The sequence below is a fragment of the Vicugna pacos genome, chromosome 16 (genome assembly GCF_048564905.1).
Source record: "Vicugna pacos chromosome 16, VicPac4, whole genome shotgun sequence".
Lineage (NCBI taxonomy): Eukaryota > Metazoa > Chordata > Mammalia > Artiodactyla > Camelidae > Vicugna > Vicugna pacos.
Window position 1 is genome coordinate 39,409,766 of NC_133002.1, and position 12,497 is coordinate 39,422,262.

The following is a 12,497-nucleotide window of genomic DNA, read 5'->3' on the forward strand; positions in this document are numbered from 1 at the left end:
GACTTATCCAGAAGACTCTTGCTTGTCCTGCACTGGAGACAAAAGAAAAACTACACAGCAGCGGAATCAGAGATTCTGCAGGCTAGCAGACGCTTCCGAGGTCTTCAGAAACCTCTCCTTGCTGTTACAAGGGCAGCGTCTCAGGGCTTCAGGAAGCAGTGCCTCAGGCAGCGTCTCAGTGCACCAGGACTGGCCAGGGCTCAGGAGTGCTAAGTGACAATGGGCGTCACTTCAGGGGTGCTGGGGTCTTCTCCATCCCTAACCCCACACTCATGGACAGTATTTGAGAGGCCAATTCAAGGCTGCCTCTATTTGGCTTAGGGCTCTGGTCCAGATTAAAATGCAAGGACATTTACAACTGTGGCGGCCACAGCAGCCCTAGCATGGTGGTTTCCAGTCTGGTTATGAAAGCAGGTATTGGAACGGAGGGGAAAAGACAAAAGCAGGAGGCCTATGGACGTCTACTGGTGCAGACCACAAAAAAAGTCAAAGTGACTCCGAGGACATTTCCCATTCACAGCTCGCCAGTAGGACCAGGAAGTTCCCTAGCATGTGTTGAGGGTTGATGGGAGTGGACAGTCCAATAAGGTGTCCCCGGTAATCAGGAATCTCTCCATCTTTCCAGAGAGTTGAGCCCCAGCCCAACTTCCCTCTCCTGACTCCATCTCCCCAGGTGGGAATTGGTGTACACTGTGCTGGTCAGAGCAGCCTGCTTTCCAGGAGAGAATGAAATGGAGCAGACGACACATCTCAATGACAAACCAGGTCCTGAGTTTAGACTTGGGAATATGAGTTCCTGACTCTCTAGACTGAGGCTGAGGTATCTGCCGACTTGAGTTAGGGTACAGAAAATGAAATGGGAACAGACATGCTTAACATGCTCCAAACATGCTTAACAGTATGGGATAAAACCAAAGCAGCCCCCAAGTCAGGTCCCTCTCCCAAGAGTGAGGTTGGTGCTGAGATCCTGAGAGGAGGCCAAGTACTTCAGGGGTTCCTATATGCTTGTGGTAGAAATTATGGGATTTGGATGCACGTCTGGGTTATGGGATTGTGATTCTGGGTCCCACAAAGGTCTCAAGTCATAAAAATGCCCCTCTTCTTTCAATATTTGCCAAACAAACAGGTATCAAAAGAAAGGGGACCCACCCGTCATGGAAGTCATTGCCAGTGTGGGAACTACCTCACGGCGGTATCTTCACCTCTGCCTGAACTGTGAGGGGTCTCTGAGTATCTCATTTGGAGTCACACACACAAGGCACCCTCAGGATTCTCAGGCTGTCTCCTTCCATCCTCAGTTCTCAGAGAACTGTGTCCCCCCATCCATCACGCATTTGATTTTGACTCAGTAACGACACGCTTGCGGGAAAGCTAAGTATACATTTACTCTCCACCTAGTGGTGGCTAGGTAAAATTGCAGGCATAATGATAAAACGGGGATCCTCTACACTGCTCACCTTCAAACCCAAACCTGTAAAGGGAAGGAGGAACTCAGATGCCTCAGGGACCAGGCAGATAATAAAAAATAAGTGAAACAGGCCAAGTGAGAGAGAACATGTGTCGTCAAGAGAGGCAACCCCTTAGTTCCCACTGATTGTCCTCTTTGGAAAATGCAGATGAAGTTGCCTCGTCGTCTGATTGTTCGAGAGAAGCCAGAAATTCTGATTTTAATGTGAAACCTCCTGATTCTCAGATGGTGGCTCGATTTTCCTGAAAACACTAGGTGAGCTAAATAAAGCTTAAGGCCCTCCAGTCTCCAAAGCGCTACTGCACAGACGGCGACTGTCACCTCCCGGAACTGCAGCGTCACACTGCCCCTCACCAGCCACCCTCCGCAACTACAGCAGAGGCACTGACAGACGGGGCCCTCCTGCTTCACTAAACACACACTCGACTGGAGGACAACTAACTCTACAGGGGAAAGTGGAGGGCGCGGCTGAGCCACCCGGCAGTGGCAGCACGCCAGCCCTGGCGACCGGCTGCGTGGCCGGAAGGCACTAAATGGCCGACTGCTCCTGCAGGAAGCCTTCAGGGCCAGGGAGGCCTTTATCTGGCTCAGAAGCCAGGGCTGCTTCTCGAAGGACTTCCAAGTGCTCCTCAGCAGCCGACAGTGACTGGTCAATCCAGTCCAGGCCCCCAGTCAGGTGGCAGGCATTCCTGGTCACCAGCACCAGGTGACTGACAGACAGGAGCAGGGCAGTTGTCCTAGGGAAAAAAAAACAACAGAACAGGGTCAGGTTCCCTAGGACATAAGGGACTAGGAAGCAAAGCTCAAAGGGGTAGGATCTAGACTAAGTTCCCCAAGCTGGAGTCCCTTCCCTCGGAGGTTGCTGTGTGTCATTTAAAGATGTTTCCACTATCAAATAATTTGGGGAAAGTCTGGGTTAAACAAAGGTAACTGAAGCCCTTCTCAGGTGGTGCACGGGATACAGCTCTAAGGGGAGACTCTGATACTGAGTCTCACTGACTGACTTAAGCCTGTGAGCCCACTGTCTGCAGCACGTTCACTAACGCCGCCCAGAGCGTGCTTTGTGGGACAGTTCAGACCTAGTCCATTGCATAAGCCCATTCCGACCGGGGGCCACTTGAAGACAGGATACCCATACCCCTAGTCTGAGCATCACTTACTGACTCTGAATCAGCAAGGCCCAGGGCTGGTTGACCACACTCTAAAACAGAAATGTAACTGCAAACAAATTGACTAGGAGGTTTTTTGTTGTTTTGTTTGTTTCACTGTTGAGAGATTCACTGCGGAGTATCTTGCATATAGTGAGTGAATGTGCACAACGCATCTGCGAAGGTATCACAGGTGAGGAGCCCACGGACACGGCCGGGCAGCAGCAGGAGCGGGGCAGAGAGACCAGCCGAAGGGCGGTGACCATGTATATCCGGCAATTATCACTCTATGGGTCTGTGAAACGGTCGTGTCCATCCAAGAGACAAAAGAACCTTTTTTTTTTTATATACTGGGTTTGCACCTGGTAAAGGAACATAATTTCAGAAGCCTGAGTAGGCTCGTGTCTTAGGGGAGGATCATGAGAGAGGGGCTCCTGGGTGTGTCCTGTGGAAGGGCAGTGCAGCTTGAGCTGACCCGTCACCTCCGTCCTCGTGGCCCCGCCCACCACTGGGTGGCACTGACCGCTGAGGCGCGTCTGCTCCCCAGGTCCGGAGAGCAGGGAGAGCAATGCGGGGAGATGGGATGGAGGGAAGGTGCAGATATCACGCAGCCTGGCCGGGTGTTTATTCATAGAAATTCAAAATCTAAGCCTGGCTCTTCCTTCTCCGGGGTTCCAGGAAGAGCACTGGCCTCCAGCACCCAGCCAGGCTCGGCTCACTGGCTGGCTGACCGTTCACACTGAAGGGGATGGTGCCCAAAGCCAGGGCAGCCTCAGGAAGCCACCAAAGCAGCCCTCTCTTCAACAACCCGACAGCCCACCCCACAGATCTGAGAAAACGGGGAGCCTCCGGTATGCAGGGGCCCACAAGCCCTCCTCGCTCTCTCACCGCGCATCCAGGAGCTTCGGGTCCAACGGCGGGTACATTGATTTCACAACATCATCCACCCTGCGGGAAGGCAAAAGATTCTCAGTATTTCGCTTTTCTTGTGGCCCCTTTTCCTTCCTTCCTCTCCTTATCCGGAGTCCTGTCTTTTGATAGTCAAGACCCAATCTTTAGTGACTTTCTCTAACTGCATTCTTGGGCAGAGACTTAGAAAGACTTCAGGTTCCGTGTAGAGAATTTTTTTTTCTGGGTTTTTTTTTTTTTCAGTCTCAGTGGTTTACAAAATACAAGTTCACACATCTGGAACGACATTCAAGACAGACTACTACATTAAAAAGGCAAACTGCCGAACAATATATAAAGTCTGATCGATCTCAAATGCTTAAAAATGAATAAACAAAAGCCATGAAATGCCAGAGGGCAAAGTCTAGAAGACCACTCACCATTCAGTGGTGGCTGCCTCCAGGAATTGGGATTGGGGTAGAATTAGGGGGTCCTTCACTTTCAGACATTCAATTTCTGCAATGTTTTAACTTTTACAAGTATTTATTACTTTTATATTTTTTAAAAAAACCCCATGGTTAAAAGTAGTTACCTAGAACACTAAAAAACCTCCAAGTTTAACTCAGGTTCAGATTGCTCCCATTGGATTTCTTTTAGCACCTGGTATAGTTCATGGTTAACTTTCCTTTAATCAAATTCAGAAAGGAGCTACTATTTATGCTCATTTGCATGGTTTAAGGTTTTCATCCAAATCTTTGCTCCTGGATCACTTGATAAAGAAGCAAAAACTAATGATGTATTGTTTGATTTCCAAAAGCGCTTGAAAGCAGATGCCCTTAAGCATCCTTGTCTTGGGGCTGAGGGGCTGTGAGGAAGAGCAGGACCATGGTAGCCCTCAGCGCCCGTCTCAGCCGGCCCCTCCCTCTGCCCCGCAGCTGAAGCCGCTCTCCTTGAGACTAATGTGCTATCAACACGCTATATGGAATGAACGGAGCAAGAATAGCAATGGGGACAAAAAAAAAATGGCCAGAAGGAGAAAGAAGTGTGAGGGCAAAAAGACCAAGCAAGGACCCTGATTGACTGATGGCAGAGATCATTCTGGAAGCAGTCCGAGGTGCTCTGCAGGACCAGCCAGTGAGCACCAGGTCAAGTCCACCCTCTGGACGACGCCTCAGCCTCGCTTCAGCACCACTGCTAATCCTGACCACCCAGGACTTCACTCAGATTCAGATCTCTCCATCTCTCTCCCCCACGACCCCTCCCGGCAATGCTGTCTTATAAGCAGGGGTCTCGTGATGTGTCTGGCCCCTGCGGTGGCTCTTAGAAGTGACAGGAAGCATGAGGAGGGTCCAGCAGATATAAGCCATGCAGGCTCTGCCAGTCACAGGTGGCCCAAGGAGTGTCCAGGGCTTGCCCGGAGCCTGGGGTGGCGGGTCCCCAGGACAGGGGCCCACCAAGGCAGGTACCCGCCCAGGACAGCTCCAGAGGAAGCCAAGAACTCTTCTGGATTATCTCCCTCCTGCTTTCTCAACTCACTGAACTCCCTGGACAGAGTTCAAGGGCACCAACAGTCATTTTCCCACAGACGGCTGGTCCTTGTGATCTACCGGTGGAGACAAGGACCCCTGGAAACTCTATGGCTGATTAAGAGAACGTTCTGAACTGGGAACCCCAGCCTCAGGCACATCCACATACCAGCCACCAGATGGCAGCACAAACTTAGTACCACCCTTCCCTCTAAGAAAAAAGCTTTATTTCCTTCATGCACACACAAAGAGCCCAAATGAGGGGGTGGAGCTGTTGACTGCAATCCTGCTGGTGGCCTCCTACAAGAGACTTTGCAGACAGCCTGGAATTTGGGAGATCTGAACCATCTCCACCTCCCACCCAGTCCTGGAGGCTGCCAGAGCAGCAGAGACAAGGAGCTGGTCTCCTGTTCAGATGAGGGCTGGGACGGGGAATGGCCAGGAGGTCACTGCACACAGGGGTGTGGGCACCAGTGGGTGATGTGCTGGCTGGCCCGGAGCCCAGGCAGAGGTGTGGCAAAGGCAAGGCCAGCAGCCCCAGCTGGCACGAGACTGGGGAAGCAGGAGACAGTCAGCACTAGTCATTTGCTGGAAATTCCCAAAAAGCCTACGGGAGGGGGCATGCTGGAGGTGAGAGGAGTCTAAACTCTCCCGGGTGCTCTGGAAATGGGTGGGACGTAAACCCCTGAAGTTGTGCACGTAGCTTCTTAGGAGAGCCTGGCCCTGCCGCCACCTCAGCTTCCGGCCCCTCCCCTCCCCATGGAGTGTGGGGACCTCGTGGCCCCGAGGCTCACCTGGGGCTGATCCGCTTGGCCACCACGATGATGTCACTAACGCTGGCTGAGGTCTTCATCTTGGCCCCTGAGCCCATGGTCATGGCAACAAGTTTTTCCGTCAGGGTGTGACAGATCTAATACAGCAGGAAGGAGAGAGGTGATGGGGTGATGGGGGGACCTCACTCCCCTGAGGGTCCTGCCGCCCCCACAAAGACAAACACGGACCTCCCCATCCCACAGCTGGGCCCCCTAACCTCACAGACAGACTGAAGTGGAAAGTACACAGGGATGAGAGGAAATGGAGTGGAAGAGGCAAATCCAAGAACACGGCCAGCGAGGCGGGAGGGGTCGGAACCTCAGATCGGGGTCAGGGTTTCGGCTTAGAGAAGTCTAAGCTGAAATAATCTGTCTAAGAAAAATCATGTGCTCGAATTTCACCTTCTCCCTTAAGGGGAAAAACCCGTTTCTCTTTTGATTCCTTCACCTCCTGGCTTAGTCCTTCCAAAATGATAAAGATCTCCAGAGGCACCCTCAGAAACATGGCCGGACAAAGGCAACTGTTCCTTTAAGCACATCCTCCCAAAGTGGAACTTATTTCAACAATTTTCTAAGGTGACATTTTAGCATGTCCCAGGCCCTTCCCTCAAGGCCTCACCACACAGATTCAAGGGCAGGTGGCCAAGCAAAATGGCCTCGAGATCCCAAGAGGAAGGTAAGAGCCTCTCCTTTGATCTGAGCATCTCAGGATGGACCACTGACTTCAGTACAATAAGCCATCCCGTAACTCAGCTGTCATTCATCCTGCTCCTTTAAGAGGCAAGGGCAGGGGACAAAACCCAGAACCAGGGCACATCCTGGATGGAAGAAGGGAGATGTAATACGGCATTATTGCTCAGAACCATCTAGCTCCACCTATGACCATATCTATGGATAAAGAGCTTCTTGGAATTCAGTAATAAGCCTGGACCCTAGGACAACAATGTCCTACTAGGCACTTCTTTGTCCCCCAAGAGAGATGGCTGAAGGAAGGGGGGATGAGAGACTTTTTAATATCTTGCACTGAATGACACCAAAGAAAAGATAAAGCTGTCTTTTCTGAAATCTTGAATAATTACTAGACAGAGAGAGAAATGTGTAGTTTCCCAGGTTACCGAAATGAACACTATTTGCCACTGGCCAAATATTCTCATGGTATTATTATTATCCTACCAAGGATGAGAGTACAAGGCACGAACTCAAAAACACGCTGAAACCATAAAAATTACCCCAGACTCTAAAAATTACCCACAATGCAAACCGGATCCAACTTTCCACCCAGTTCTGGAGGCTGCGGGTATTAAAAGAAAAAAGTCTACCTTCAAGTTGAAATACTCACGGTTTGGATTTTTTTTTAACACCGACCGTCTTGTTTGGCTGACTACCGTCACAGCCCAAGAGGGCCAGGGAGGAACTTTCTAGCAATTGGAGAAGCCCCAAGACAGAACGCAGCTCCCTGTAGAGGGCTGAGCTCTCCGTGAATGAGAGAAAGTGCCCGGGAGAAGCCGGGAAGCCCCGTTTCCTCCTCAGCAGCTGCTCGGTCTCGGGCGCACAGCTTTCTCCGCAGTCAGGGACAGTGTGCTTAGTGACGGCCTGTGGTGTCTTTCCCGCAGGCCACTCTATTATGAGGACCAGGTGGAATCAAGCCTTTGAAAGGGCCTCAAGAATTGTAAAGCAGGACAGACCATCCAGGCGGGGGCAGAAGTGAAGAGGAGACACACCATGTCGCACATGTCACAAAAGGCCTCCCAAGCAGGGCTCTTCCCAAAGTCCCTCCCGCCTGGAGAGTCTGTGCACAGGGTGCTCTGGGGACCATCCCCTTATCCTCAAGGGGAAATTGGAGAGTATTACCTTCAAGATGGCAATGCAGTGGGACATGAGACCCCTGGGGAGACAAGAAGAATTTGTAAGCGCTTCTCCAGAGAGACCCACCTCCCTCCAGCTACCACCTCCGGCCTCAACCAGCTTTGACCTGTGGGCACAGCTGGATGCCCCCTGAGAGCAGGAAGGCCTCAGTGACACAGTGAGCAAGCCCGGGAGCTAACCCGGGAAGCACCTTCCCTCCCCTCTCTTTCCCTTCCCCTCCCACGCCCACCCTGCGCTTCCAGGTGGTAGGACTCCCCACCCATCAGGTCATGCTCTCTCTTAACTCTGAGCTTCTGAGGCCACTCCCTCCCTCCACCCAGGGACTTCTTCCCTGTTTGCTCAGCCTGGTGAACTCATCTTTCAAAACCCACATCAAGACACTTTGGGAGAGTCTTCATGAATTCCACCCCTACCTCCAGACCCCAGGCAACTCCAGACACTGCCTCCCCCGTGTGCCCACGGCACCATGCACAGACCCCTGATCATTTCTGAAATACGGCATTTAGTAGAATTCTGTCTCCACCACCAACTTAATAGCTGCCGTGCCGGGCCCAGTGCCCGCACATCACATTAGTAAACACCTGCCCAGTAGATGAATGGCTGAGCCAAAGGGAAGGGGGTGGTATACACTTCTCAACCCACAATGTCTTGTGGTGGCTGGAGGGATCCCTGAGGAGCCTGAGGGTCAAATTCACGGGTGCCTCCAAGAGAATCCAACACCTCAGGGTGACTTTATAACAATTCTGCCACACATCTGTGGGCCTCAGTGTTCAGGTCTACAAAATGGGGAGGGTGAGGACAAACAGTGTCATGTCATCTTCTAGGTCCCCACCACCACCCGTGGCAGCAGGGGAAAGGGCAGCAGTGCTCCTAGGTACTCAGTCGATGGCTTTGGCAAGGGGAAGCCAGGGGAGGATACCCAGCAGCCCGGTGCACCATCCCCAGGCGGCTGGAGGAAAGCAAACGGTCCCCAAGGCCTTACGAGGCATCTTCAATCCAGTCTTCATTCTCCAGAATGGCCTCGATGTGGGGGTTGGTGATGACAACATCGTCCAGCTCCAGCTCAGAGGGCTCGGACTGGGTCTCCATGGCGCCGATGAGGTCCACAATGGGCCTGGAGGGAAAGCCCAGGTAAGTGGTGACCGCTGCTGACCCTCTCCTTCTCGACGCTCACATACCCCCCAAAAGAATGCAGGGAGTGAGTGAGTCAAAGCAGGGACTTGGCCTCGATCCAAACCTAACCCTAGTGACATGCAGTGTGGGCAGGGCACATGGCGAGACGGTGAGTCAAGGAGGCAGGGGCACGAAGACAAAAAAGCGGCACAGAACAAGATGAGCCTCTAAGAGAAAGAGCACGGCCACAACCATAATCATTACAAAGACGTATTAGACGGGCTGCTCCTTCTGGACAATATCTGTTTGTAACTTCTCCTTCAAGCCTAACTTTTATGGAGAAGCTAAAGTTCCAATTAGCCAAACTTACCTGAACCCCCTACACGTCCTGCAGAATCTCTCCTGGGAGCCCCCCTGGTCCACCTGCATAGTCCCACCCCTTCCCAGTTATACTAGAGAAGTGGGAGAAGTGAAAACACCTTCTTCTTTACAACAGGGTTCTTGAAAACATGAGATGCCACAGCAGAGCTTTCCTGCATCACATAAATGTGCGTTTACTAATTATTAACCACTCAACAGAGATGCTGATAGGATTCAAAAAAGGGGTAAAAGAACTAAGGGTTACTGGTCAGGGTCCCTGAGGCTCTAACAATTAAAATATCCCTAAACTGCTGATAGGATCTTGCTGGCAAACTGTGTTTCACCTGCAGAACATCATGAGGAAATATGTGCACACAGAGAGATGGTCCTAGGCTGGGGTTTCACAGCACTAAGTGTCCCTTGCTTAGATATGTGGCTGGAGTGGGGGCATCATATTTCTGTTCCTATAAGTTTTGTTGGAAAGGGGCTTGGCTTGTACAAATGCTAAATGAGGTGGTGGGTCTGGGATAGATTTGTGCTAGATGAACACGTTCGGTGACAGAGTCCAAGGTGGCTCAGGGCACTGCGGGGCTTAAGGAACATCCTTAAGCTCTGAGGACAGCCTTGGGTACCATTTTAGAGACAGAAAGCCGAACAAGAGTTGCCCAGCACCAAACTTCTTTTTTTCTTTCGTCGGAGCCCCAGGGCACAGCCCATCTCTCCTCCTTCCCCTCCCTGGACCACTCACTTGGAATCATAGCGCTGCAGAAGGTCTCGGGGCCGGCAGTAGCGCTGCCTGCAAACCACCACCAACGCAGCAAACGAGGCCAGAAAGATAGTGGCCAGCACACCTATGGCAACAATCACCACGGTCTCCATGCTTCCAGGTGGCTCCCTCAGTCCCAGTCAATCCCCCACATGGGCTGAAGCTTGCAAGACACAAGGAGAGAACAGCCTGGTGAAGAAGCAGTGAAAGACAGCGGGGCGGGGGGGGGGGGTCTTACCTGCTGGTGGGTTAACGGGGAGGGCAGCTAGGCTCCCCCAAGTCACCTGCAGAGACCTGAGGGCCTGAACAGAATCGCAACGCATTTTATGTCATGCTCTAAACTTGCATTTTCCTTCCCTAAAAGCATTTGCTCCCCCATTGGACCAGGATGGCCTTTGCAACCAAGGACAAAAGGAAACATTTTCACTAGCACTATTTTCTGCACCAGGCACATGAACAAATACCCACCTAAGAAGAAGGGCAGGCCTGTATTCACTGAGGATCTACTCTGTGCCAGGCACTTGGTACGTGTTAACTCTTCTAATTATCCTATGGGGCAGGTATCAGTCTCCCCATTTTACAGATGAGAAAACTGAGGTCTGCAGAGGTTAAGTAATTCGTCCAAGTTTTTGGAGTCAGGAAGCAGAAAGCCATCCACACAAACTGAGATGGACATTCACCTCCTCTATTCTTTCTAAGGAGGAAAGAGGATTCTAAAAACTCTGGAGAAAGTTTTGATTGCCAGTTTCAATGCTGGTAACTTACAACTGGTATTAAAGTTTCCCTTGCCTATTTATTGCCTGCTTTCATTTTGGGGAGTCTTTCATGCCTATTTTAAACACATAGGCTGAAGGGACAATGGCATCTCAGAGAAGTATGTATTCACAATGTTATTTCATTGCAGGTCTCCCACTTGTGTCTTTTTGAGCAAGTCTCTTCTCCTCTCTGGGCTTTGATTTCTCCACCTGCAAAAAAAGGCACTTTGACCTGGAATTCTCTCTGACTCTAGGACAGTAAGTACAACTCCTCTATTTGAATTTAATTCTATACTCCATGTCTTGAGGGTCTAAATGCTCCTGAGCATCATTCCGTGAGTATTTATTAACCATTGACTATGTACCAAGGACTGGATTCTGGAGATTGGAGATAAATGAAGACATGGGCCCCCCAAACTTGGGGAACTGGGGGAGAGGTGGACAGGCAGACAAACCATTTCAACTCGGAGTGCCTGTACCACATGCAGAAGTACACAGAAATGGGAGTACCAGTGCTTGCACAACACTTTCTAGGAAAGATTTCTTCAAAGGGCAGGTGATGCTTGAGCTGGGTTTTGAAGGATGAGTAGGAGTTTTCCAAGTGGATAAGGTGGGGACTTGGCTGACTCAAAGCGCCAAGGAGGGCTTCTCAGAGGTCTCACAGCACAGCTTGTGGACTCACTTGCCCACAAGGATGAGAAGGCTGGGATCTACTTTTTTCATCTCTGTATCTGATTGTGTTTTGGGGGGAGAAGAGGGGTGTAGTGCCTCAGTTTCTCTAGATGCGTTTCTTAATACTGTCCCTCCTAAGGAGCTACCTCCTTTGGCCCCTTTTCTTTCCTCCTTGTCTGATTTCTCTTCATTTTGCCCCCTCTCTCGGCTTTCCTCTCCACTCCCGGTCTCTCCTTCCCCTTCCCCCATCTCATGCTTTCTCGGTGTTTCCTTTCCCCTCCCCCTGCCCACGGCCTCCAAGACCACCCGCTTTGTCTCCCCTCTTCCCGTGCGTTTCGGGTGTGTTTCTCTGAGCGTGTATGAGCTTTCTGTGAGCTGTCGCTGTCTCTCTCCGTGATCGGTCTGTATGAGTGTTTCTTCGTGTGTTTTCCTTTTTCTTTGTGTACTCACCTCTGTGTGTGTGTTTCAGGATGAGTTTTTCGGTTTCTCTCTATCGGGCTCTAAGTCCACAAGGATACAACAGACCGAAGACCCCACCTCCTTCCCCCTGCGCGGCCACCCCAAATACCCACCCCACACCCCGGACCTTGGCAGGGACACCCCTCTCCAACCCGCCCTGGCGCGCGGCACGCGGGGCGCGATGGCTCCGGGGCGCGCAGCTCCGACTCTCCCCAGTCGCGGGCGCCGGGGCTGCCCGCCCCTCCTCTCCCGCACCCCCGCCCGCCACGCGCGTCCCGCTCGGAAGGGGCTGGCGGGGCGGCTCGCGGGGAGCCCCGGTCCCGAGCTCCGCGGCGCGCCGGGCTCACCCACCTGAGGCTGCGGCTCCGGGACGTCGGCGGGGGCGCTCCCGCGGCCGGGCCCCCCGCGATGGCAAAGTCCGGGCGCGGGACTGGCGGCCGCCCGCGAGCGGGGCATGCCGGGAAGGAACCGAGATAAGTCCCGGCGCGGCCAAACCCCCGGAGGTGGTGCGGGCGGGGGAGACGCCGGCCGAGCATCCAAATCCCCCGCTGCCAGGCGCCGCCGTCGCCGCCAGGCCCCGGGCCCGGCCGGGGGCTGGGGCCTGGGGAGGCCCGGGCAGCTGCGAGACTGTCGCTCAGCGACCCGACGGGCGGTCCTCGCGCCC

At 52.5% G+C, this 12,497-nt stretch overlaps 1 protein-coding gene across 4 annotated transcripts; it reads right to left on the bottom strand.

Annotated features, from left to right (window-relative positions):
• Positions 1 to 1,365: 1,365 nt before the first annotated feature.
• On the bottom strand, positions 1,366 to 12,497 carry TMEM98 (transmembrane protein 98). Of its 4 annotated transcripts, none has more exons than XM_072940039.1 (7): positions 12,185 to 12,497; positions 9,930 to 10,104; positions 8,691 to 8,822; positions 7,694 to 7,727; positions 5,825 to 5,940; positions 3,505 to 3,564; positions 1,366 to 2,205 (listed from the first exon to the last, which is right to left on the bottom strand). In XM_072940039.1, the coding sequence occupies exons 2-7, from the start codon at positions 10,058 to 10,060 to the stop codon at positions 1,998 to 2,000; spliced, it is 681 nt and encodes a 226-aa protein (XP_072796140.1). In that variant the 5' UTR covers positions 10,061 to 10,104; positions 12,185 to 12,497; the 3' UTR covers positions 1,366 to 1,997. The 4 variants fall into 4 exon arrangements, with proteins under 4 accessions (XP_072796140.1, XP_006212058.1, XP_072796142.1 ...); XM_006211996.4 differs by having other exon boundaries at positions 9,930 to 10,110; positions 12,185 to 12,496; XM_072940041.1 differs by lacking the exon at positions 12,185 to 12,497 and adding an exon at positions 11,825 to 11,887 and having other exon boundaries at positions 9,930 to 10,110.